Source organism: Centropristis striata, chromosome 12 (assembly GCF_030273125.1).
Source record: "Centropristis striata isolate RG_2023a ecotype Rhode Island chromosome 12, C.striata_1.0, whole genome shotgun sequence".
In the NCBI taxonomy this organism is placed as follows: domain Eukaryota; kingdom Metazoa; phylum Chordata; class Actinopteri; order Perciformes; family Serranidae; genus Centropristis; species Centropristis striata.
The window spans coordinates 21400554-21427950 of NC_081528.1; the positions used below are offsets into that span (position 1 = coordinate 21400554).

At 40.4% G+C, this 27397-nt stretch overlaps 2 protein-coding genes across 2 annotated transcripts; one reads left to right on the top strand and one right to left on the bottom strand.

Annotated features, from left to right (window-relative positions):
- Positions 1 to 511: 511 nt before the first annotated feature.
- On the bottom strand, positions 512 to 3628 carry LOC131982381 (non-histone chromosomal protein HMG-14A-like). The gene is made up of 6 exons (XM_059347010.1): positions 3400 to 3628; positions 2421 to 2444; positions 2209 to 2238; positions 1753 to 1800; positions 1535 to 1654; positions 512 to 1430 (listed from the first exon to the last, which is right to left on the bottom strand). The coding sequence occupies exons 1-6, from the start codon at positions 3412 to 3414 to the stop codon at positions 1383 to 1385; spliced, it is 285 nt and encodes a 94-aa protein (XP_059202993.1). The 5' UTR covers positions 3415 to 3628; the 3' UTR covers positions 512 to 1382.
- An 872-nt stretch (positions 3629 to 4500) lies between these two features.
- On the top strand, positions 4501 to 21817 carry sh3bgrl (SH3 domain binding glutamate-rich protein like). The gene is made up of 4 exons (XM_059346702.1): positions 4501 to 4746; positions 16528 to 16713; positions 20484 to 20564; positions 20957 to 21817. Exons 1-4 carry the CDS (start codon positions 4702 to 4704, stop codon positions 20990 to 20992), a joined length of 348 nt encoding a protein of 115 aa, XP_059202685.1. The 5' UTR covers positions 4501 to 4701; the 3' UTR covers positions 20993 to 21817.
- The last annotated feature ends 5580 nt before the right edge of the window (positions 21818 to 27397 follow it).

Below are 27397 nucleotides of genomic sequence, written 5' to 3' on the forward strand. Positions count from 1 at the left end.
CATCTGTAGCAACAGATCTGTGGGGTAAACCCTGCAGCTTAAAAGTATCAACCTACAGTGAGTTTGGAAGCTGAGCTAACTTCCACTGTTTAATTAGACAGAAGAAATGCCTGTTAAGAGTTGTGCAGCAGCAGGCTCAAGTGAAATTACATTATAGGCGTGTTTCAATTCTTCAGAGGTCATAGCAGCTGTGTGCATCCTGTTTAATGCCCTGGATGTATTAAAATGAATGCATTAAAGGCCTGTCTTTGCATCCCTACATGCAGACAAACACAGAAAAGCTTTCACATGGTTAATAATGGAGACTGCATTACAACGAAGTAGGTTTAAATGTGACAATGTAGCTTTAAATTTTCATTTACTTGCAAAACGACCACTTCTTTCAGACTCATGCATATAAGAGGTAACAAAAATGTTGTTTTACTTGTAATTATTGACTATTATGTGAATGTGATGCTACAATTTCTATTGCTCTACATCTCTTAAAGACACAAACTCGAGACACGTGATATCGAGGAAAATTCCCAGGACTTGTTTTTATTAAGAGAATTTCAGAACATAAGAGAGGGACCAGACACCTGCATTTGTCAGAGAGGGTTTCCAAATTTAATCGTTTTAAAAAAACCAGAGTGTTTAGAAAAGCTGACGTGACAGCGTGGATGGAGCAGGAGCTGTTTCACACGCAGGGTCGTCTAGGAGACAGGTCGGAGGCAATCGCTGTTCCCGGAATGTTTCACATGTTCGTCTTCCTCTTTCTTATGGACAACACGCTTCAACACGCTTTTTTTTTTCTTAAAACACGATTTCAATGAAAAAAAAAAAAAAAAAAAAAAAGAACAAGAAGAGAGACAGAAGCTAAAGGGAACTCACTGCACATTTAGAGGTCTAAAAGAATCACCCACATTAACATGGCTGAACCGTTAATAAAACATGGATAAAGGCTGAACTATAGAGGGGGAGGAAGGTCTAATCTGTGGAGGAAGAAGAGGGGAGGAGGAGGAGAGCGGGGAAGATCAGGGGAAGGAGGGAAAACACAGGAATACACAACTCACAACATAGCCAATCCGGCAGGGACGCACTTTCTACACCAAACAAGCCTTCAATAATCATGAAATGCCATTTAAAAAAGATTTTAGTGTGTTCATCTTGCTTGCAGACACTTGATATGACCACTGCAAATCTGCAAGGCGCTCCATAATCAGCTTTGCTTTTTGTGCTAAAAATCTGTACGGATACTTATAAAATCATTGATAAAAATATTCCTCTGTTAACAATACGCCTTGGAGGGAAACCATGTGAGAGACTTGGGGGAGCTGGCTGGCTGGTTGGGGGGTTCAGGGTGGGGAGGGATTGTAGAGGAGGAGGAAGCTTGGGCAGTGGTGCTACTCTGACTTGGCCTCCTCCTTGGCCTCCTCGGGGGCTGCCTCCACCTGTGGGACGGAGAGGACAGGTCAAGGTAAAAACTTTGAGCCGTTTTAAGTCTATACGGTGTATGTGAGTGGAGAATAAACAACGTTTTCTGGAGTCTACCCACCTCGTTGGTCTTGGCCTCTCCGTTCTCAGAGTGGTTTTCCTCGTTTGCCTCCGCTTCTGCGTTCTCCTTTGCCTTCTTGGTCTTCTTGTCCTCTTTCTTGTCATTCACAGCCTTTTCTTTCTGCAATGGCAACAAGATGTGGTTAGCAGGCTGGGTATGTATGCACACACTACCTGAGTCAGGCTTTGTGGTGCACATGCTTAGCCTCTCTTACTTACCTTTGCTGCCTTCTTCACCTTTGGTTCTGGCTTGGGAGCGGCCGGTTTCTGTGATGGAGAGAAAGGGGACAACTTCAAGACACAGCATCACATATTTTGGGATTTTCTTTGTTAATTTGCTGTTTTTCATTGTTTTTATGAAGACTTTAGCTCCAATTAGACACTTTTCTACATGTGTGCCAATCAAACTAACTCTAATCAATCTCCTTATTAACAAATTACTTATTTTAAAACAGAACATTTATAAGATTAATATGACTGCTCTTAGCTGGGCAAATTAAAGAATTTAGACACTTTATTCATATATATTGAGAGTAATATTTAAAAATATTGCTATTATTTAGTTAGTAATATACGTATGCAACTACTGTTAACATTCTACCATCAGCAACATGTTTTGAGAGTGAATTTGTCCATCTAAATAACTTAGTTGAGTTTGTATGTGTGTCTTCTTACCGCTGATAACCGAAGAGATCTCCTCTGGGGCTGAAACAAAACAAAGACTGTTATCACAGGGCTTTTATTTTGATTGGGACTGTATTCAGAAAACCCACATTTGAATTCAATACATTTTCTCACTGATAATACCCTCACATGTCCCACATGCTGATGAAAATGTCATTTTAATCACATGTATGAGGTGTGTGTTTGACATGCCCCCGTCTTACCTCCTCCTTCTCTTCAGTATTATTCTGAAAAACACAAATATAACATGTTAAAATTGAAAAAATTAAAAATAACATCACTAAGAGTATAAATGGTGTTTAAACAAACAAGAAACTGTCAATAAATGCTTCAGGTGCATATTACGGATAATTATAGACCTGTTGAAAAAACTTTTTGGTTTCGCGCGAAAACAAAATTTTACATCAAATACAGGTAATTTTAAAGGATTACAGCCCAGAAACGTTGAGGTAATGCATGATTTCAGTAATAGGCTGTGAGAGCTCAGCCATGTGGACCTGTGGAGCCATATTGTGAGGGCCCAGGCCCTGCTCTTCCCTTTCACTCCCCCATCTCTTTCTCTCATTCAATGCATGAAGCTCAGATTTGAAAGCTGGCGCGGGAGACTTTGAGAAGGGGGAGGGACCTGCTACGCCTCCAGCTCGCCCCCTGGCGGCAGAGCCACGCCATCGCAGCCATTTGGGACTATGAACAAAGAGAGAAAATATACAATTTTATCGAAACGCGCCTGCGAGTGTTTGTTTTTACGGCCAAAATGCAAAGTAAAGGCCCTAATGCATTTTCTGGTTGCACTTTTCGCCGGTTTGGTGGCGAATTCGCGATAAGTGAAGCGTTTGTTCTCGGTAGGTCGGCGACGAAGGTGGACAAGAGCTGCAAAGCATGGCTGCTGCTTGTGCTTTAACTGCATGGAGACCGAAAGAGACTTCTGACTCCCCAAAGGACAGCGGCTCTTGCAAGAAAACGCATTTTACAGGCCGTGTCCGAGCGGGAAAATATTCATTCTAACGCATAAAAAATGTACATTATATCTAGAAAATGGGCAAAAATTCCCAGCGATGAAAATCCGATTTGCGTTCCGTTATAATTAAGTAATGTCTCAGAGGGATGTCTTCACAATCATTTGCAATGCATTAATAGCTGATATCCCCCTCAAAGTATTTTTATTATTTTCAGAATACTTACCTTTCTCTTGGGCATGATGATCTCTTGGAGGTTTTCTTACAAATACAACTAAAAACTGTTTTTCTTAGCGGGTTCAGTGCATGTGAAGACGAGTGTCTCCCTTATGCTCGGCAGTGTAGTAAACACACTGGAACAGAGAGGCGAGTGGTTGAATGGGGGGAGGGGTGCGGCTAAAGGCATGATTGATAGGCTCTGAGCCAATCAGGTGACGCCATTCGGGGCTGCAGAACACTTGGAATTTTGGAGCCGGTGATGTTCTGAGGTCTGCGCGAATGGCTTCTTGCAGGGAGAGATGGGAGGAAGCCTGCAAGAATGAAAGGACTGCCATCGAGGACGTGTTGCCTTCTTATGAGTGTGTTTAATCACAGTGGGAAAGAGGCCGCACGGCGAGGCTCCGTGCACCGTGTAACGGGGCCCGGCGGCCGGCTCCACGGCCCCGCTGTAAAGCCATGCATTGTCGCTGGGCTTGTCTAAAAGCTCACATCTCACATCTGCAGCGACCAGCGAGGAGAAATCTCACCATAAATTCACTTCGTGTTTGAGTCCAATATGGCGCCCACTCCACTCCGACACATTTTTTTTTTGTTTGTCCGTCGGCTTTCCTAAATTCGTTTCAGAGAAAAGCCTTGCGTCGTCTGCCCCAGACGCCTGCAGGGGGCCCACAGAGCCCGTCTAATGATGTGGCTGCTCTACAACACTGTGCTGTTACACAGAAAGGCGCCCAGAAGTATCAAAATCACTGCACATTTTTTATTTCTTATCCACATATTATTCACCTACCACACCAGCATTTAGTATAACACCTGCAAGTGTGCACATGTGCACGGTTAAAAAGGGACAATAGGCAAAGAGTGGCCCGCCTAGCAGACAATGGGGTCGGTGCTGAAATATTCAGACAATATAACCCTGTTGTCTTGCCATCATGATAGGCCAATTCTCCCTCTGTGCGTGCGTGAACGTGTCTCAGAGTGTGTACTGCCGCTACACACGCACGCACGTACACACGCACAGACAGACAAAAAGAGAGGGAGAGAGAGAGAGAGAGGGACTAGAAGGGGCGGGGAGGCAGAGTAGAGGCGGAGGAGGAATGCAAACCTCCATCCAGTGCTGAGAACAGGAGCATTTGCGCAGATAGTCTGCGCTGCCTTCACCAGACACACAGCTTTTCAGCCGGGGAACTTTGTTGTTGTTGTTGTTGTGTTTTTTTTGTCCAGCTGCCGAGCAATCCGCCTGCAAAGTGTCTGCAAGGAGCAGGGCGACCAACCGCTGATACCGGACTCGTGTCAGCACCAGGGATTTACCATGGTGATCAAAGTGTACATAGCATCGTCCTCCGGATCCACTTCGGTAAGCCGTAAAGCATGTTTTTTTGCATCTCTATGATGTTTTAGTTTGATTCATTAGATGCGTTAGACACTAAAAAAACAGCTGAACTTTTATTGAACTCTCTAACTGATGTCCACCCGGCTGTCATCCTCTCAGTCTGGAGTGGTCTGACTCATCAGTAAACATGCTGCTCAGCCCTCCTCAAGACTTTGGACACAGATGGAGTCTGTCAATGTCTTTACTCCCTCTCTTACCCTTCTTTAACTTTGTCTCAGAGTCAGAGAGGAAGTTTCAGCTCAGCTGTGGTTTGACACAGGGCTTCCTGAATTCGTAGTTTTTTGCAACTGAAACCTGACAAAACAGGAAAGGCATGCAGTAAAGAAAATCAATGAGTGTACCTGTTTTGTCACCTGATAACAGAATAGGGTTGCTTCCCAGCCCAGGAGGGACAGAGTCTTGAGTGTTCCCTTTACTGTCCTGCACCTCAGAGGACCACCAGCTTCATTCTTGCCAGTTTCTTCCAGAGTGGAGAGGAATGATGGTGATGCAATTCTCCAGGGCCCCTTTTTAGACGTGCAGCTGCAGCACAGAAACACTTATGCTCTGTTTAGGACTTGCTGGAGGTCTTGATTTGGAGGAAAGTTGCACTTTAGTACCCTAAAACAGCTGTGAAACTTCAATTTGGCCTATAATGTGCTAATTTGCTTAGATTCCAACCCTGTTGTGCCTGTCACAGTCTGGGATAGTGCTAAAATATTCCACAGGACACCAATTTACCAGCCCTCAAAACAAAATCTGACACCAAAGTCACTTGCATGAAATTGCCTTGTCACATCATATGGTTTAGGTCACATTTAGGATGATTTACTCTTAATGAGCAGCTTGTCTTTGCAGCACAGAGGAAGTGATCAAACACAGAGCCTCCCTTTCAGTTGAAGTAACTTTATTGCCAATACAGTAAATGACATTTGCAAAAGCTCAGCAGCATTCTATAGCTGGACGGTAGCTTCCTGTAAAGTGAGCGAGGGTGAGTTCAGAGCCAGTGATGCCATCAATGTGCTACAGCCAGTCTGGGAAAAATACATTAGCTCTCATTGATCTGTCTATATAGAGCCTGCTCAAACAAGTGGACAAGCTTATGCTCCCTTAAATGCAGCACAAACACATCTCCATTCTACTTCATCTTTCAGAGTTGGAAGAAAAACAACAGCATTACTGACTTAAGTAAAGCCCCACAAACATTAAATCTGTTTTATCTTGCATTGTCTGCTATGGTTGCTATTTTTTTATAGGATATGCTGTCACATCACATAGTTTATAGTTAGATCTATCCTATGTTAATGCTAGAATCTCTTTATGTGATGCCTTTCTTTAATGAAATACAAATATAATCCATTAAAAGAGACATTCAGGCTAGTAATATGCTTCTGAGTGACAAACTGGGGTTGAAGTTTGCAGTTTGATTGCATCATTGACTACAAAACAATGTGATTGCATTCCACTAACCGGCAGTGTCTGCTGCTACATGAATCACTCAAATCTAGTTCAGCGTGTGAATGGAGCAACAGCCCAAATAGAGAGAGACAAGTAGGAGTATTTAAAAAAAACTACGTTTAAAGCTTTCGCTCCACTGAGGAAACGATTGCAGGTCAGCGAAAGAGACTGAGTAAAATTAGCCAGAGGGGTGTATCAGATTCAGCGCTTGACAAGCTACAACAGTCAGCATTATTCACACGGATTTATTTTCTGAAGACATAAAGTTCTGTTCCTTGGCAGTGCATATTTATAGCTATTAATGCATATTGATTTTATGCAGAATCTGATCCATACAAGTTATCAGAAATGTTTTTCTGTAGCGCCAAGGCTGGTCAACATCTCTATAGACATGTGTTTTAAGGTTTAATGGACTGAACACTTTATTTCTAATATGAGAAAACCACCACAAAAGCTAGAAAGAGAGAAGTACAGTCTGGAAATAACAGAAAATGAAGAGCTTGGGCTGGTTGTGTCAACATGATTGTTCCTCAACAATCCCTATCTGCATGAACAGTTAATGCATTATGCTGTGTGTGTCTACTGGCTTCCACATACCAGCATATACTTTTTGCAATCCAGTTTAAGGGAGTAAATGCTGTCTTTGTGAAGTTTTGATGCTGTAGTGTGAGGAAAAAAGAATATAAATGCCTTATAATATAATGTTATTTTGCAAAATACCACAGTTCACATATTACCATTGTGTGGAATCAACAACTTTCTGACATAGAAAGGAACATAATAAGCTACAGGAAAGGATTATTTGAGGTCAGCTCCTTGCCACAGTTAGTGTTGGTTATTGTCCCTGAGTAAAGCACTTATTGCCAGCTTAGTTCTCCCCTGACCCATGACCTGTGCTAGTCCCTTATAGAGGGTGGTATCCCTGCAAACTGAATGTGAGCTGACTTCATCGTATTTCCACCCAGTAATGAGAAGCAGAAGGTTTGAGTCACCTGAAGAATGGTGTTGTGAGTCGGTGTGAATTCTCCAGAGAGACTTCTTGTGTTACCGTCAATGGCTTTGTAAGGATTAGGTCATGCTATGTACCCGTATCCTGATGTTGACCTCAGTTGTGACTAAACCCTGCAGAATATTTATACATTCTGATATTTGTACGTGCAGTATCTTTGAGAGAATAGTAGTGGTAATTCTTGCTTTACCCATGGTTGCCCCCCCCCCCCTGCTAGTTCCCTATGAAATATGAAATATATCCCGCTCAAAGATATGTACCAACCACAGCATCTATGAAAAGGGTAACGACAATCACAAAGACACAGAATGACTACAAAGAGGCACAAGGCAACTACAGCAGGACTTAAAATGACTACAATGAGGCTCAAAGTGACACAAAATAACTACAAGGAGGCACAAAATTAACATAAAGTGACAAAAAAATGATCACAATACAACTACAAAGACTACGACTTAAAATTACTACAAAGACATTCAAAATGACGATAAAGAGACACAAAATGACCCCAAAGAGACACAATAAGACCACAAAACAGCTACAAAGTGACACAAAATGAACACAAAGTAGAGGACGACCAATATATTGGCCGGCCGATATATCGGCTGATATTTGCGTTTTTTACTTGTATCGGTGTCGGCCAATATGTGCGTGCGTTCACCGATCAATGATCCCATTTCACTGAGTCAACAGCAGGCAAGGCTCAGTGCAACATCTGCCATTCTCTGGTGAGCTGCTGCTGATACCGGAAAAAAGAAAAACATCAAATATGTGGATCATCTGAGGCCCCACCACCTCGAGGCCTAGAACAACATACACATTGTTTGCTATCCAACTGTTAATATGTTTTGTTTGTTTTGTTAATAAATGTTTCTTTTTTTGTTTAAATTGAGACTTGTGTAACATTTCTTACCATTGTGTCATTTTTATCATGTAAATGGAGGGAGAAAAGGCAATATCGGCTTCAAGAATCAGCACAAAAATTTCGGCAGCACATATCCGGAATCGGTTAAGACTGATAAAAAAACCTGTATCAGCCGACCACTAACACAAAGTGACACAAAATGACACAAAATTACCACAAAACAGCTACAAAGTGACACAAAATGACAACAAAGATGCACAAGACAACTACAGAGGGACTCAACATGACTAAAAAGAGACACAAAGTGACCACAACATGACACAAAATGAACACAAAACAGCAAAGTGAGACAAAACAACTACGAAGACACAAAATTACTACAAAGACGAACTAGAAAAACAACTACAAATAAACTGAAAACAATTTTGAAGTAAAACAAAGACACAAAATGACAACAAGAAAAACTAAACAACTCTAAAGCTTGTGTCTTCCTCTGTGGGAGATGTGGTGGGGCCTTTTGCAAGCCTGTGCCCAGGGGCCCATTGTGTCATAATTCAATTAAATTCAATTAAATTCAATTGGCTTTATTGGCATGGCGTAACAATGTATATATTGCCAAAGCAACCATCAGAAAAAAGATAAAAAGATAAGGAAAGCAATATTTACAATAAATTATTATAATTCTGTTATTCATAATCCGACCATGGTTTTACCTGCTTCTTAGGTTATATTGAGGCCACATTTGAATAACAAACTAGCACTTTGTTTCAAATTCACATATGTAAATACACACCTGTAGCAGTGCATTTAGACTGTGCAGCACCAACTGAAAAAAACTGTCTGTGGAAAGAGCCAAAAACATTGTCCAGCTCCAGACCACATTTACTGCCCCATTTCCCTTTATGCACTGCTGCCACACTATTGTACAGTTTCCTCATTGCCACTATAAATGTACTAAGAATCAGTAACAACTTGGGAATGTTTTTTCAGTGTGTGCAGCATTGTTCCCGTCCAAGGCTTCTGATCTGTTCTCCAGATTCCTCTGTAGATTTGACATTAGGGCCTGTTGGTCTAGCTTGAGTTGCACAGTGACTCAGATAGTCTGTACAAAAGGTTATTTTCTGGCTTTTTGCTGTTGTTTCACCTTCAAGCAGGAGTGAGGGAACCCAGCCAGAGCAGCAGTGTAAGGCTGTTTTGTAACAGTGTTGTAATGCTGACTGAGCTCAAGATTGGGTGGAGGCTACTACTGCTGCTAAAATTCCACTCACTTGGTCAGATCTAATCAAGACAAAACCTTTATCCCAAACCAACACATGGGGCAGGGGTGGATTTGTGTTTCCTTTAGCCAAGACATTGTATTTTCCTGCATTCAAATGTTGGACTACTGAGCCATTAGTCTTTTCTATGAAGGCAGTTTAAATGCGTTCTGTTTTACATGTGAGTGAACTGCACCCAAATTGACCTTAACTGATTGAATCAGTCTCCACCGTATTGATCCAAGCCTGTGTTGTTGATACAGTGAATCCAATCAATGCCTTCCATTGTCTGGCAGCTGTTACTGCCCTTTTTCAGGGATTGATGAGCTCTGAATCTGATCTCATGGCCTGGTTTCCACTCTCACATGATGATGATGATGATGATGATGGTGACAATGTGGAATGTAAACCAGAGAGCATATGTTGCAGATTTCCTCTCCACATCTCTGTTTTTTGTTTGTTTGCCTACTTATAGTCATCACAGTAAGTCATGGAAATGTACTTTTAAACAATAACAGATTAATCAGAAACAGGCCACTCAAGTTGTGTACCCAAATATACTGTCACTTTGATAATTCAGACTTTTGCATGCTGAATCATCTAATGATTAGTTATTCCATGGGTGTGTCCATGGACTGTCCTGGGAATGTGATAACACATAGGTAGAGTGCCAGGTCAGTGCTGATAAAATTAGTATCAGTGTGCATGTTTGTCTCATGCAGTTTCTGTATCTGTGCACTGAAATCAAGGAAGTAATAATCTCTAGCTCTGAAAACTGAAGTCATTGCAGAAGTGTGCTAAACATGCATCTCTTCTAATGGCCAGCAGGGGGTGACACCACTGGTTGCACCAGGCGGCAATCTCTGGCTGTATCCCAAAGTCAAGGATCCTTCCTTGGTAGGTTCCTTCCTTCGGAGTCGGGTCCTCCGGAGGCGAGGCCAGAGTCCTTCCTTTCACTGGTGTAACGCATAAATGGGACAGCCTTCGGAGTGTGCAGCTGTACGTCATTGCGTAATTGGACGTCCTGCTTAAATTCAGCGTATCAAGTGTAGTATCTGTTCTTATCAGTTTAATAAAAATAAATAAATACATAAATAAATAAATTCAGCGCCGCAATTTCAAAATCAGTTCACGACATGGATGTGACTTTGGCATCAGCACTCTGACACATATTTGTAAAAATGGAAGAAGATGCTTTAAGGTTGAATCTCCACGATTTAGCAAGTAAAAGCCACAAAGTGGATTAAACCTGAATATTAAACTGATCCTGGCTGAACTTGGCCGCTACTTAGTTTCATAAAAGCAGCGGAGCATAATTCATCATGGAAATATGTTCTGTGTTCTTTTTATTTTACAGTACAGTACAATAACAGTTAAATAACAATAACGGATAATAGCGGACTTTCGGTCCCTGTAAACACAATAAAGAAATTATTCTGAATGGCATAGTTGCACATAGTACATCATCATCGGACGCATATAAATTAATTAACAATAACTTTAGCGACTGAGACGGCATTAATTAACTTAACCGGCAATGTATCAAGATGACGTTTATTATCTTTAGCTAAATATTCTGGCATTTGTTTATCTATATGTTTTTGCTTGACTTTAAACACACGTTTTGTAAGTTATGTAACAACATTCAGTGTAAACTGAAAATACTTATTTAAATGCATATTGTGCCGCCGGCGTCGCTGTTTCTACGCTCGCCATTTTTAAATCTCCCGGTAGACCGGTGTGCGCAATGCTTTATGGGTAGTTGGAGCGCACGGAGGATACACACATGCATCCTCGGAATTTGGGCAAAAGAAGGACTCTGTCCTCCGGAGCATCCTCGACATTGGGACAGTCCTTCGGCGGATGTCGATGACGTAGTGTCCTTCAAATCCAGCCGTTTGAGCATCCTTCCTTGACATTGGGATACAGCTTCTGTGTCTGAGCGTGGAGGCAAACCAGGAAGTGACTTAAGCTGCATTCTACCGAAAATTCCAGCAGGGGGCACGAAGTTTGGCTGCAAAAAAAATCTGCCAATTAATTTTAGTGCAAAATTTGAAAACTTCTCACTTGATTTATTACTTCGGAAAAAATTTTCAGGACAACACTATGGTCTCAATTGCTAGTAAAAAATCTCCTTCAAGACAATTTGATGTCAATAGTTCTTATAATGGCCCCATGTAGAAGAAAATAGAAGATAAAGAATTGTATCATTTGGGGCGTGGCTACCTTTGATTGACAGGTCACTAACAAGGAGAGCTGTCATCAGGAGAGAAGCAGAACAATGCATATCCACGGCAACGTGTCAATAAAGTTATATAAAACGTTATATAGATAGAAAAGAGGATGTTTACCGATTTGGTCTCATAACTTTGACCCTTTCACTGTATTTTCACTTAATGACAGTTTATTTGAACGTTTTGTTCAGTAAAAATGTCTTGTTCAGCGTTTGGTTGGACTAACAGACACTCCAAGGAGTCGCTGTTCAGTTTTCTGAGGTAAGTAATGTACATTCTGTTTTTGTTTTTTGCTAGCCAAAACTAACATCCCAGTTAATGCTCCAGTTAATGCTAACATGAATTAGCAGCAGCTTCTCTCAGTCAGGTTGAGGTGTAGAGAGGCTGTAGTCAGTGATCAGATCCCTCTCGCTCCTCCACAGTCCAAATATGGTCTGCTCCCCGTATCGGAACCAAGATGGCGACACAAGATGGCGAAAAGTGTAACGCTGAACTCGATGCTTCCAACGGGCAGTCCACAAACCAATGGGTGATGTCACGGTGACTACGTCCATTATTTATATACAGTCTATGGGCTGCACAAACAGAAGCCTGTTTGTATAGAAGTCTAATGCCACTTTTCCACCAAGGCTTGGTGGTTCGATCCCTGACCATGGCAGCCTACATGTCGAAGTATCCTTGGACAAGATACTGAACCCCAAATTGCTCCCAATGCTGCGTTCATCGGTGTGTGAATGAATTCCCAATGGTGGCAGGTGGCACCGTTTAGGGTAGCCTCTGCCACCAGTATGAATGTATGTGTGACTGGGGGAATGAGCGTAGTCTGTAGTGTAAAGCGCTTTGGATAAAAGCGCTATATAAGTGCACTCCATTTACCAAGGCATTTACAAGGCGGAGCCGGTGCCTAATCTTGAACAAGTTCCTCGCTTTTCCCCAGCCAAGAACCGGCTCTCATCCAGGAATTCTGGTCCCAGAGTGACACCAACTTTTCGCTGGTCTTGAACCACGACCAACAAGACCAAATAAAACGTGCATCATTACTTTTATGTGATTTGTTTAACTGCAATATGATTGCTATAGGCCTGTGTTAGCTGGCTAGCATTAACTTACATCAAAGTCTAACATTAACATCTTACATTAAGTTTTAATAAGAACATAATCTCCGTCCGTAGCATTCAAGACGAGCAGAACAATGTTGTGTTTGGATGCCAATGTAGGCTGGCAAAGCCAGGAGCAACTTTAAAGAGACGATGTAGTCCACCATTGTTGTTATTATAGCCGTGGAGAGCAGAGATGTATATAGTGATGTAATGACGTGGCAGGTTCTGAGATGGTTCACTAAACCAACTGCGAACCAGAACCAGCAAGAGAACGAGGTTCATGTTGGTCGAAAAGGGGTCTATGAGAAAAGCCTTTTTTCTGTTCTTCAGCTGAGGCTGAAGAGGATGTCATTAGCTTTGCAGGTATTTGGTCAGGAACCAAAGAATTGGACAACATAAAACTTAACCTGGTGGTGGCGCTAGACCAGTAGTCTTGCTGGTCACCAAAAATATAACAAATGGATCTTGGACACAATGGTGTAGCAATGACAAAAAAACTCAAAACCCCAGTCGGAATCATCATCTTTGGACCATGAATGTCTGTTCTAAATTTCATGGCCATCTATTCTGTAGTTATTGAGATGTTATTGTCTGGACCAAAGTGGTGGAATGGCCAGCATCCACAGTGCCATGCTGCTGGCGTGGCTAAAAACCCAGATAATGTTGTACTCAGTGGCAGTTTATATTTGCAGCCAAGGCAAGCATAGAAAGCAGGGATTAAGGAAATCAAAACCCAAAGCCTGAAGGCCCTGTCTGTTCATTGTCTGCAGGTCTGACACTGACTCACCTCTCTTGTCTATCTTATAAGGACTGAGGAGCAATTTTCTAGCATTCCAGAGAGATAGATAAGGAGTGACTGATATAGGGCAACAGCAGAAGAGCAGTTGTTTATTACCACACCCAACGGCAGGGGCAACCTGTTTTCTACCATGTTAAACTCACCAGAAGCTCCACTAAAGACACCAGAGAGCAATGAAAAGGGCTAAAGGGGGCAAAGCCGGGAACTCTCACTGTGCAATTAGAGGTAGGGGCAGATGGCATGAGGCCAGCTTGGCCTACAAATTAATTTTGCTTGGCAACAGTACAATACAGGCTGCTTGGGTAATGGCCAAAGTGCACCAAAAGAAAAGAGAAAGCCTTGGATCCTTGCGCTGAACTTGTCATTTTAACAATTTAGGATAGTTTATTATCTTGTTTTTGGTAAGAGTAGCAGCCTAATGTGTATTATGCTAATGTAAGTCAAAAGGGAGAAAGAGCAGGCTGTGCAGATTCTTCCATCAGAGAGAGGATCGCCTGTGTTTAGAGACAGAGTGAGTTAGAGCAAGTCTGAGCTCATGGCGTTCCAGTCGGTTGCTTCGTCCAGTGCTCGTTTCCAGAGCAGGTGGGCAAAGAGCTGGTTTTAGGACTTTGTCCTCGGGAGTGCAACCGCCATTAAATGATTCCAACTGCACCACGGCTAATCTGCCAGCATTGTCAGCTCCCTCATTTCCATGTCTCAGTGTTGTTTCAGCAGATGGCTGAATAATAAATAATCCACCTGTCTCGTCTGTGCACCATAAAGCTGGGAGGAGCCCTCACATGGAGGTGTCTGGACTGACAGGAAGGACAATAAGTTAATAATCATACATAGAGGGTTTTTACCCAGGAAGTTGGCTTAGTTTGATTTTAGGTGTGTGAATGTGTGTGTGTGTGCAGCTGAGGCTGGATGTGTGTGTCTCCTTGCAGCAGGCCTTATTTGGCTCGTGTTTGACCAGTTACCTCCTCTCAAGTCCCAGAGGAGCTCTTGTTTCCGTCTGGCCTTGTAGGGCCATCCTCCCTCTAACACACTCCCACTGAGGCCTCATTGGACCACAGGTTCTTACACTAAATCACACACACATCCATATAGATCGAGGCAAAACAGGAACAACACATCCACACAAGCACACATTTCTATTCATGTAGCTTCTCTTTTACTTTGCTGTGTGTGACTGTATTTGGTTTCCTCTGTGACAGAAAAACTAACACACCTGTTAGTACACTTTGACAGAGGTGAGATCCCAGTTGGTGGGAGTTGGTTATTTGCATCCTCTCAGTTTTGCATTAAGTTAAATGGACTGCTTTAAATGTCACAAATGAGACTGGTGTTAGATATGGCGCTGCTAATGCAACACAATGGGCTTTTGTGAGCAAGTGGAATAGAGCCTGACTGATATATAATGGTCGACCGATATTATGGGCCGATATGCCTTTCGGTTTCAGCATATATGTTATCCCATATGTGCTGATATGAAAACTTTTTTTTACACAGTATATAATGCAGAAATGGTGTTAAATGTTCAGTAATTGACTGACATTGAACATACACCACTGATGTCTTTAAGCTAGGATTGGTTGACAATGTTATACATTGTATGTAGAGATTTTTTAGACTGATATTGATGCTGATTTTAAAATTTACGGATAACCGATATAGTGAATTCTTTAAAAAAAACGACTTAATTAAAGATTGTATATTATATATGCAATGTATTATATTGTCAACCAATTCTAGTCACAGTTTAAATAAATAATAAATACAATAACTTACAGCACTTCTTAACCCCAACCATTGTTTTCCGCATCATACACTGTGTAAAAAAAGTTTAATAATGTTGTATTTCAGACATAATATATGTTGTTAGTTTTTTAGTTTTATTTTCCTCCTCTCTCCTGTAATCATCATTATCAGTATTATTGTTACTCATGCATGCTCCCTTTTTTAAAATGATATTTATATATATTTATTTATTTATTTATTCTATTTACATTTTAGTAGTACCGCTTTCTCTGCCTAATAATGATACATAATATTTATTATCATATATTAATACTTAACTGCTAGATCTATAACTGAAACACGCACACACGCACGCACGTACACACACACACACACACACACACACACACACAAACACAGGGGTACCATTATTGTGGTTGTTTAATATTCACTCCCTGTCTGTCTATGTCACTGTATTGTATTATTGCACTATTTGTCTGTTTGTCCATGTCACTGTATTGTATTATTGTACAATAAAAAATAAATAAATAAAAAAAAACATAATATATGCCGATACCAATAAATACCAATATGTATTTGATGAGCAAATACTGGCCAATGATATTAGTCAATGGATATATCAGTCAGGTTCTAATAAAGTTATCTGTTTAAGAAAGCAGCCTTTGCAGTACCTTTGCATTGTCATATTGATGCAATATGGATGCACCATCCACACAGACATCATACTGGTTATCAGTGAACTTTCCTGCCGAAAAATCAAAATTTGTCACAAAAATCTGTTGGGCTATGATGTGAAGAAAAATAATTACTTCTGCAGTAAAATCCCAGTTAGTAAAAAGGACAGTGGACAGTCTTCTTTGAGGGAAATATTATTTTTATTTTTTTTAAATGATAGGCTTTGAAGAATGCAACAAGTCATAAATGCCTTTGAAAGGGTTCAGTTTTAAACAATAAAGTGAGGAGGATGGTGGGATCCAGTATTGGGAGTTGCTGCCCTCTTCACTCTCAGGCATTTTTCATGCAGATAAAACGCAGTCCCGTCCCTGCTCAGCCTTGCCGAGGTCACCCTCTTCATTACTCTACTGTATCACTTCATTCACTTGTCAGCCAACAAGTGGTAACTTAGTAACAGAGCAGCCACTATCCCTGAAGTGTAATTTCTCTCAGCAGAGAAGAGGTGTCTTTATTTCTGCAGCAGACTGGTACCAGTATGGTGAACCGGGGCCCTTATGTTTCCTCATTAATCTGAAAGTTAACACGTATCTTCTAACTGACAACTTCCTCTCTCGTCTCCCCCACACGCAGATTAAAAAGCAGCAGCAGGATGTGATGGGCTTCCTAGCGGCCAATAAGATCGAATTCGAGGAGTGCGACATCGCGGCCAACGAGGACAACAGGAAGTGGATGAGGGAGAATGTTCCGGAGGGGTCCAGGCCGGCCACGGGGAACCCTCTCCCCCCTCAGATATTTAACGAAAGCAAATATTGCGGGGTGAGGCAATCATGCACACGGATGCTCTGAATTATTGGCACATGATTATTCATGCAGACACAGAAATACTGTGGTAGATCACACAAAGAGCTGCAGCTTATCTCAGGATACACAAAGCATGCATGGTGGGGTTTGAACACTGATTCTGATGTTTTTAGAATAAATATGCTTAAAACTCCACTAATCAACATTTTTATATATACAATAGATCCAGTGGTGGAAAGTCACTAAGTACATTTACCCAAGTACTGTACTTAAGTACAATTTTGAGGTATTTGTACTTTACTTGAGTATTTCCTTTTTATGTAACTTTTTACTTTTGCTCCACTACTTTTTTAGGCAAATATTGTACGTTTTACTCAACTACATGCCAACAGCTTAAGTTATTTTTCAGGTCGAGATCAATTTAAAGTAGTTAGACTTTTTAAAAATTAAATCTTATAACAGTATATAACAGCCCTATCTTAACAAAATTAAATCACTGATTACATAAAAGTATCAATACAAATAATGCAATAATATATTTAGAATATATAAAACAGTCTGAGTGGGTCCATTCTGCATAACAAGTACTTTTACTTTTGATACTTTAAGTACATTTTGAATATTTGTACTTTTACTTCAGTAAGGGATCTGAATACTTCCTCCACTAACTGAATAGATTAAATGTTAAATGTGAAAGATGTCTTGCTGAGAATACTTTCTATAAAGAAGTGGGTGTAACCACTGTGATGCCACCCATTGGTTTCGGGACATCAGTTTTGAAGCTTTAATTTTTTTGACATTTTGGTCATTACCAACTTAATCGCAATCTTGGTAATTTTGGAACCAGAAGTGACTGTGGAAAGTTATCAGCTAGCGCTAATGCGAGCTAGTTTGGTTTCGGTTGAGGCAAAAATTAAAAGCTTAGTGTCTTTTAGCACAACTGAATGCTGAACATGACATTTTAAGGCAACCCAATTCATATTTGTGAACTGAAACCACACTGTAAAAAAGGCTTCTCTTTAATATCTCAAAAAAAGAAAAGTTTTAAGAAGAAAACACAGAAACATGGTAGCCACTTGTCAATCACAAGGTTACCCACCCTAAAGCATTTCCTGCTTTAAGGGCTAGTGTAATCTAAAAGGGAAATTAATTTTCCAAATAAACAGTCTTTATCAAAGAAGACTTGAAACTAACTAACTTATTGTGAAATCAAAGCTATTATATTAAGTAAACCTGTAAATGATCTTCTTTAGGTAAACTTGCCCCATCCTATGTCTCCTACATACTTGTGTCCTGTAGTCACACACAGACCCAAACTCTGTCTTTCCTAACCATAAACATATGAGGAAAATGTATATTAAGGTAATAGATCAAGTGAGAAGTAGGGTAATTTTCTCATAGACCTCTATACAATCTGACCTTTTTTTGCTACCAGAGAAAAAAACTAGATAAACAAACCCACTGTTCATTTTCCTAGCTGGCGGAGACATAAACAGAGCTAAAAGGACAGAGTGAATACTGGATTTACATTCAACAGGTGGATAGAATCATAATAACAATGTTGCTCTGCAAAGAAGCATTTAAATGAACAGAGAAGGATAAGCAGTTGAGAGGTGGATGTGAAAATCAATAATTTTTATATCGTTCCATTAAATATGAACCGGGTACTCCGGCTTCCTCCCACAGTCCAAAAACATGCACTTAGGTTTAATTGATGACTCTAAACTGTCCGTAGGAGTGAATGAGAGCGTGAATGGTTGTCTGTCTCTATGTGTCAGTCCTGTGATAGTCTGGAGACCTGTCCAGGGTGTACCCCTCCTCTCGTCCAATGTCAGCTGGGATCCAGCCCCCCGCGACCCGAGTGTGGTTAAGGATAATTAATGAATGAATATGAAGCTGGAGCCAAAGCTAGGTAGCTTAGCTTTGCATAATGACTGGAAACGGAGGAAACAGCTTGCCTAGCTCTATTTAAATGTAACAGAACCTGACCTTTCTCAATTTGGTTGTTGTCCGGATACAGCAAACATGTTATAAATAATAATAGATTAGTTCTTGCTGCACACAGACGTCATACACCACAGTTGTAATCAGCTGACAGCAGGCTGATAGAATCATCGCTTCTGATCAGTCATAAACTAATCCCATTATCAACACAAGGCGGCCTATTGAAGTATTATTTTTAGTCTGGCCTATTTTAATCCTAAAATGACTTAAAGGTCAAAGTCAGCTTTTTACCAACTCTTGTATACCAATTTAGTAGGGCTGGGTAATTAATTGAAAATGTATCAAAACTGACATTCAGAACCTCTAACCAACGTAATCTTGCCCATGACGATGATTTAAATAATTTTCGGGACTCCGCCCAATCTGGAACCTGAAGGAGAACTCAAACACCGAGCCAACTAAGCAACTCGAGCGGGTTGTACCCAAGAAAAATGCCACGTCGGTAATTTGGACAAATTTTTGACGACACCCAACAAAAAGAAGTCAAATGTAAACACTGTGTGCAAGAAATACAATTTTTTTTTATTTTCAGCTGTTTTTAGAGAAGTTGATTTCTACTTTCTATTGACTAATGTGACTTTTTCATATCAAGCGATGCTTTGATTTCAGTTTGAAATCAATTCAGTAAATAACCACAAAATAGTTCATCTGTGTGTTTCCTTCATTTCCTTGAAATCACAAAGATATGCATTCTTTAATTAGCAAAAATAACCCAGCTTTAATAGCATATTTACAGTAGAGACTATTTCAGTGAACTATGAGGGCAACAAACAAAAACAATGTAATAATTTATTATTCATAATCGAGGTAAAATGTTCACTTAATCATGATATTGATTTGAGGTCATATTGCCCAGCCCTACCACTGGGGGTGAGGCTAACCCAGGAGCATTTTAAGAGTTGAGTATTCAGCGCCAAGCATCACTGTATTTCCATTTGTTGCAATAAATGGTTGAATCTAAGTTTGTTCCTGAAAAGTAAGTAAAGTAAATGTAAAGTAAAAGTAAAGTAATGAGCTCAAGAGTCGCTGTGAGACAGATTTCTTCACGTTTGGAAAGATAGTTAGCCGTCACCTTTCTCAAGCTTCATATTGAACAGACAGATATCAGACTGGTATCAATATTATTCTCGCTAGAAAGTGAATAAGTATATTTCTCGAAATGTCAGACTGTTCCATTGAACATCACTCGTGTAGACAGTTTCTAAATTAAATAAAAAATAAGTGAAAATAAAATGGATATACCACAGCCTTATCTCCTGTGCTAGCAGATACATTAGGCAGTCTTCAGTCCTGCTGTGCAGCTAATGGATGGCTGGAAGTGAAGTTGCAGGATGGGCTGTATTGAATGTCACAGACAAAGAGAACAGCATTTCCCAGGATACTTGCAGCTGTACGGCCCCTTTTATAAAAATCTGTTTGTGTGTGTACCGGCATGTGTGTGTGGGAGCAAAAGGAGTGAAAACAAAGGAATGAGAAGGAGCGAGGGATCAAGAATGAGAGAGAAAGACTGCAGGCAACTAAACAGCAAACGGGTGAATGTGTTTGCTTGTTTACACTGGGTTACATTCTGAGAGAGACAATGCCCTCCTATCTGATCGACTACCCGGCCATTCCTTGGACAAATAACACAACTTTGTAATAATGTGGCCTTGCAGATTGTTGGCCTCAGGCGCTGATCCAAAGCCTGTTCCAAATTATCATTCCTCAGGTTGGAGTTCAGATCCTCTGATCGATGTGCATCTCAACTTCTCTTCTCTCCGTGTGTCTTCCTCTTTTCTCAGAACTACGAGGCCTTCTTCGATGCCAGAGAGGACAACGCCGTGTATGCGTTCCTGGGTCTGACGGCTCCCCCGGGCTCAAAGGTAAGCTTATCATCACAAACACTGTCCCTTCATTGAACCGCATTCCCGCAGCCATACTTCCTGTAACACCGGCTTATGTGCCTAGATATATATTTATCCTCGCAGTGTGATTTCCATACAGAAAACACACACATATTACATAATACATCTGTTCATGATATCCTTACACCCAGGCAGGCCTCTCTTCTCCTTTTTTTCCCTCTCACTCCTGCACACTGGCGCCTCCTCCGTGCCACAATGGGAACTGCAGGGAGGTGTGCCAGTTACCATAGAAACAGAGGGGTTTTCCTGTGTGCTGTGGCACGGGAGATATAAACCAATATCCTCCATTTTAATATAACACACTCTCCCTCTTCTCCTCCTTTTCCCCTCCTCTGATTTTCTCTCTGCAGGAGGCCGAGGCTCTAGCAAAGCAAGCGCAGCAGTAGCAGCTTTACACCGTTTCTACCTGATCTGGACCCAGACGGACCTGGAGCTGATCCAGGAAAAAAATCAGAAGCAACATTTCACTCTGCTTATAAAATATGTTTTGATTTACTTTTTTCAGTATGTTTTTTTATTAATCTGTGTTCAGCTGTGCCTTGTCAGCTGTAGTGAAAGGAGGTGCTAAAGCAGAGCATTATGGGTATCTACAAACAGCTCGGCTTCCTCCCGTTAACCTCAGCCTGCTAAGCCTATTGGCCCTAATGCCATGTCAATCAACCGTTAGCACGAATGTGTAGCTTTAACATCATCACACACACACACATGACAACATGTACGCACTTTGAGAACTGTAACACAGATTCGTCATTCGGCCAACAGAACATCATCCATGAAACAATCGCCTCGTTCATTTTTCTCGGCGGGTTTAATTAGTCTCATCTGTTGAATCCTGGAAACTCTGAGTCAAATGTTGAGCTCCTGCCAATTACATCATCACCAAACCTGCTGCACCTTCTGTAAACGTTGACCTATTACAATCCCACTCTCTGTGTTTTTATTTACTTTATATTGTCTTAATGCTGTTTTAATAGCAAACTGTTTTCTACGAGATGATATATGTTTAAAAAATGATAACACATGCCAAAATTACAAGTACACAGACGGATGTGAAATTTTTTTTTTATTTGCTGTTTTTTTTGTTTTTAGGGGAGTTGGATGGCTGTTTCGTTTAGCTATAAGCATCCTGTTTCACTTTGTGTTTGTAATTCCTGTTTTACATAATCTTCCCTAAAATAAAAATAAAAATAAGACTGCAAATAAAACTGCAAGCCGGACTCTCAGTGCTCCTTGTCAGACAAATAAATTCTGCCTTCTTATAACACACAGTGGTGGAGGAAGCATCCTGATCCTTTACTTAAGGGAAAGTACTAACTATGTAAGGCAGGTATGTCTAGACTATTCCAGAAAGGGCCTTGTGGCTGCAGGATTTCCTTCCAACCAAGCAGAAGCACAACAGGCATTAGTCATTTAATCAACTGATCTCAGGGTTCAAACAGCTGATCAGTCCAATCAGGTGTGTTCTTGATTGGTTGGAACAAAAATCTGCAGCAGTATGGCCCTTTATGGAATAGTTCGGACATGCCTGATGTAAGTATAATCACGAAATGTACTTAAAGTATTAAAAGTAAAAGCATTGTGATAAAATGTCCCCTGTTATTTTTTATACTATTCTAGATTATTATCACTTGTGCATTCATGTAAAAGCAGGATTTTACTGATGTTGTTTGTTGAAGTGTAGTGTATATTATTAACTAATTATTTTCATTTTGAATTTAATCAACTGATTATTTTCTCCATTAATCGATGGATTGTTTGATTTACTGCCCTCACAATTACCCAGAGCCCAACGTGACACCTTCATAACATAACATAACATAACAACAGTCCAAACGTCAACATTATAAGTAATACATTATGGATGTGCTATGGATGATTACCATCTTGGCACCAGTGACGTCTTATTTTACATGTTTTCTAGAGTATAACCTACAGATGAGGTGTTTGTAACTATAGTTACATACCAGTGATAGAGATTTTGTGGATTGTGCTACAAAACTATCAACCTCTGTAGCAACAGTGCTGTAAGCAAAAGAAGCTAATGTACAGCCCTGCTATGTATATATCAGTGTTGAACTTAAGGTCCCAACATGTCTTTATCAACCTATTTCATTTTAATCTTTGTAGCATTTTATGAATGGGCAGCCTACCTGTTCGAGGTATTACTCCACAATCACTCGCTAACACATTGCAGGTCCACTCCATGGCTGCTGAGGGTCCTGGAAGCTTGACGGGCATAGCAACAGTAACTAAGGGGACAATTCACATAAAACCATAAAATGTTTTTACATTAACAATGACAATTAACATTTCATTATAACCATGAGTTTTTGTGCAAAATTTTTAATTTGTAAAGTAACTAAAGCTCTCAGATAAATGTAGTGGAGTAAAAAGATTTAAGTGCCTCAAATCTGTATTCAAGTACACAAGAAAATGCACCTTACCACATTCCACCACCGACAACATAGATACTTTTATTTGTATGTACAATAAATTCATTAAAGTTTAGAGGATTTGACCGAACTTTGCCTTGACTTGATAAACAGACAATCAGCCGTTCTGAATGTTGTGAAAGAGAAAGTAGAAAGTGTTTTGGAGAAGTAAACATTCAGTGAACTGACCTTTATATAATAATATAATATTGGAATGTTGGATAATATTCCCAGGAATATTATCCAACCAATGAAAGGGCTTCTCGTCAGTTTTTAGGTCTTTGTCATTTTCTTGAGTATTTCCATATGATGCAATCAATTTTTAATATTTCCGCACTTCACTTAATCTTTGTCACAGTTGCTACGTACTTTTCCGATAAGGAAGTTGCATAAAACAAAGGATATGTTTAGAAGATATTATTATATATAATATTGTAATACAAGCTGTACCTGCACACTGGAATCACAGCTCACTTCATATATAGCACCTATCACACTCAGCTTTAGTGGTTGTGCACTTACTACTCAAACATTTTCTAAAAAATTTTGTTAACCCTCCTTGCCTGACTCCTCATATTGACACCATGGCCAGCAATGCTAGTCTGCTTTCGGAAAGATCTTTAAACATAGTGAAGATGAGTGTTCCTGTGTGATACTGAAAGAGAAAGACCTGCAGTTATCAGTTCCACCAAAGACTCTTTGTTCTTCTCAGATGGTTTGTTTTAATCTCTCCAAAATCTCTTTAAAAAAAGTATATATGTGTGTTTTTTGTGTAGCAGAACCGTTATCTTCCGACCCTTTGGAGGCGCTGGACCCCTAGGTTGAGAACCAATAAGCTATCTAAGTAAAAGTACTAATAATCTGACATTACTCCTCTACAAGTAAAAGTCCTGCATTCAAAAGTAAAAGTACAAAAGTATCATCATCAAAATGTATCAAAAGTAAAAGTACTCTTCATGCAGAATGGACCCACTCTCTCTATATATATATTCCAAACATAATACTGGATTATTATTGATGCATTTATGTAAGCAGCATTATATTTTTCTCGAAGTAGGGTTATCAGGTTTAATAGAAAAAAAACTGTCTAATCACTTTAAATTTGTCATGTTTTTAAATGAAATCTCGACCTGAAAGTAACTAAAGCTGTCAGCTAAATGTAATGGAGTAAAAAGTACAATATTTGCCCCCAAATGTTGGAAAGTAGAAGTAAAATGCTACAGAAAATTGAAATACTCAAGTTTAATACCTCATAATTGTATTTAAGTACAGTACTTGAGGAATTGAACTAAATGTTCGACTGCTTGGACATGCAAATATCTAATCAGCCAATCACGTGGCAGCTGAGGTCAAGATGTTTACAGTGTCCTGCTGATGTTCAAGTCGATTAAGTGTCAGGGGCCCTATGGCCTTCAGCTCCATGTCACTCAGAGACACGTATGCACTGAGGTTAACACATATCATTGGGGTACAACACGTGTGCAGTGTAACTGGAGCTGTGATGTTGAAGGGTTGCAGCAGACGGTGCAAGAAATAAGGTTTCCGCCCAGGGCTCTTTTGGTGCACTTGGCCTGACAGAAACAAGGTGGTCTTTTGTTGTGCATCACCTATATTGAATGCAGACTAGATTTAACTGATGTGATGCCATTTAACCCTGTGACTTCTCTTTTTACCCTCCTTGTTTCATTCAGGAAGACTCAAAATAACCAAAAAGAAACATAAAACAGCTACAAGGACACACAAAGAGAGCTACAATGACCATGAAAAGGAGCAAAGCAACCACAGAGACACAAAACAATTTCAATGGCATAAAACAAAATTAGTACAAAGACACAAAACCACAGAAAGATGTGTGAGAGAGAAGACAACATCAAAAAGAGGCTAAACCATGCTAAAGTCTCTCTATGAGAGGCGATGAGGCATTTATGCACGTCTCATTGTCTCAGAATCCCCCCGCTGGAAAAAAGTTGATTTAACTGAGTTTGAAGTGTGTGGTTTAACAGACGGGCTGGTTTGAGTATTTTAGGAACTGCTGATCTACTGGGATTTTCATGCACAACCATTTCTGTGGTTTTACAAAAAAAAGGTCAGAGAAAGAGATATTAAAAAAGTGGGTGAAAATGCCTTGTTGATGGTAGAAGTCAGAGCAGAGGAGATAGTCAGACTTTGTACTGATAGAAACTGTAACTCAGCTAAGAACAGGAAAATTAGCTTCTATTGCCACGTGCTCACCAAAATTGGACAATAGGAGACTGGAAAAATCTTGCATGGCCCGATAAGTCTTGATTTCTGCTGTGACATTTAGATGGTAGGGTCAGAATTTGGCGGAAATAACCTGAAAGCATGGATCCATCCGGCCTTGTATCAACATTTTAGCCTGCTGCTGGTGGTGTTAGGCTGCAAAGGATGTTTTCTTTACACACTTTGGGCCCCTTGATACCAACTCAGCAGTGTTTAAATGTCACAGCCTACCTGAGTATTGTTGCTAACCATGTCCATCCCTTTATGGATAATGTCTACTTCCAACAGAATAACACGCCATGTCACAAAGCTCGAATCATCTCAAACTGGTTTCTTGAACATGACAATGAGTTCACTGTACTCCAACGGCCTCCACAGTCACCAGATCTCAATCCAGCAGAGCAGCTTTGGGATGTGGTGGAATGGGAGATTCTCATCATAGATGCGAAGCCAACAAATCTGCAGCCACTGCAGCATGATGCCCTCATGTCAATATGGACCAAAAACTCTGAGGAATGTTTCCAGCACCTTGTTGAAGCTTTGCCATGAAGCATTGTTGGAGAAGCTGCTTTGAAAACATTGCTTTGTACACTGCCAATAGCCCCTTTCATAGTTTCGTTTCATGCCAGGACATTTACGGCTCTGTAACGTCTCACCTTAACTATGAATGCGCCAGAAGCGGGATCTAGTGATCCCACCAATTTTAGGTCACAGAGGCGGAAAATTGGTGGGACTGTTAGAAGCGGGACCACTATGAATCAGCCAGGCGGAATATTTGACGTTGCACGTGATGTCTAATATACACCTCCCACTTGGTCCAACAGTCATCGAATCATTGTTCAACAGCTGCACAACAACTGCAGCCGCTATCGGCAAATTGGCACAGCGCCCGCCGCTTTTTGCAAACAAACTGGCATGCTAACTGTACATGTGGTGTCCGGTGCTTGTTGTAAACAAACGGAGATCGCTAAGTGAACACCTCCTGCAGCAGCAGCACATACACACTGTACTGCTACAGAGCTAACTGTTAGCCTGTTAGCACTGTGTCACACGTCACTATAGTCGCCACACACTATCGTCGCCGCCCATTATCCTCCCATCATTGCAGTATGAATGTCCACGAATATCTCGCCTTTGCGAGATCACTATGAACGCCCTAAGGCGAAAAGCCGACACAGATCTTTCATATAGCGGGACATTTGTGGGACCGCACTATGAAAGGGGCTAATGACTTCACACTGGAAGAAGCTGAACTACAGGGAAAAACAGTTCCATGAACACAAGCCAGTAGTGGAGGGTATACACACATATATGAGGTATACCTATCTCTGTTTCTGCCAGTTTACAGGATACACACCCATCAGCCAAAAAGCCTTTAGAAAGGGGTTAATCAGCTACATTTGTCCAAGGGCCAGACTTTTTTTAAGCAGACACTGTGAGTGCCAGACTTTTCTCATTAAGAAAATATAATGTGTGCCCAGTTAGCCTAATTCACATTTATATTCAGTGGTGGAAAAAGTATTCAGATCTCTTACTTAAGTAAAAGTACTAATACCACACTGTGAAATTACTCCACTACAAAAGGCCTGCATTCAAAACTTACTGAAGTAAAAGTACAAAAGTATCAGCATCAAAATGTACTAAAAGTATCAAAAGTAAAAGTACTTCATTATGCAGAATGGACCCACTCAGACTGTTTTGGTTTTGGGAGTAAAAAGTACAATATTTGCCTCAAAATGTAGTGAAGTAGAAGTATAAAGTTAGATAAAATGGGAATACTCAAGTAAAGTACAAGTGACTGAAATTTAAACGTGAATAAATGTACTTAGTCACATTCCACCACTGTATATACTCAATTACAAAACTGTACAAAGACAGTATATTTCTATATGTATTATATTTCTGAATTTTATGCATTGTTTGTTTTCTTTTATTTATGTTTTACAAAGCGCCCCAACTGTTTTGGACTGTTCAGGCTTGTGCAAAGGTGAAAGGTCAAGTTAGCCTGATGAATAGAATCCTTTAACAATTTAGGGCCAAAACAGGTTAATGTGATGTGAAGGCAACTTTGTAGTTTTTGTACTTAACTACAAAAAAAAATCCATAACTATCCAAAAA

Bases quoted from the DNA above. Each gene is read 5' to 3' on its own strand.
- LOC131982381 (XM_059347010.1), bottom strand. The intron at 1,655-1,752 runs GTAAGTAAGAGA...TTGCCATTGCAG, and splicing joins AGGTGAAGAAGGCAGCAAAG to AAAGAAAAGGCTGTGAATGA. The intron at 1,431-1,534 runs GTGGGTAGACTC...TCCGTCCCACAG, and splicing joins GAGAGGCCAAGACCAACGAG to GTGGAGGCAGCCCCCGAGGA.
- sh3bgrl (XM_059346702.1), top strand. From the start codon at position 4,702: ATGGTGATCAAAGTGTACATAGCATCGTCCTCCGGATCCACTTCG. The intron at 4,747-16,527 runs GTAAGCCGTAAA...CCCCACACGCAG, and splicing joins CGTCCTCCGGATCCACTTCG to ATTAAAAAGCAGCAGCAGGA. The intron at 16,714-20,483 runs GTGAGGCAATCA...CTCTTTTCTCAG, and splicing joins ACGAAAGCAAATATTGCGGG to AACTACGAGGCCTTCTTCGA.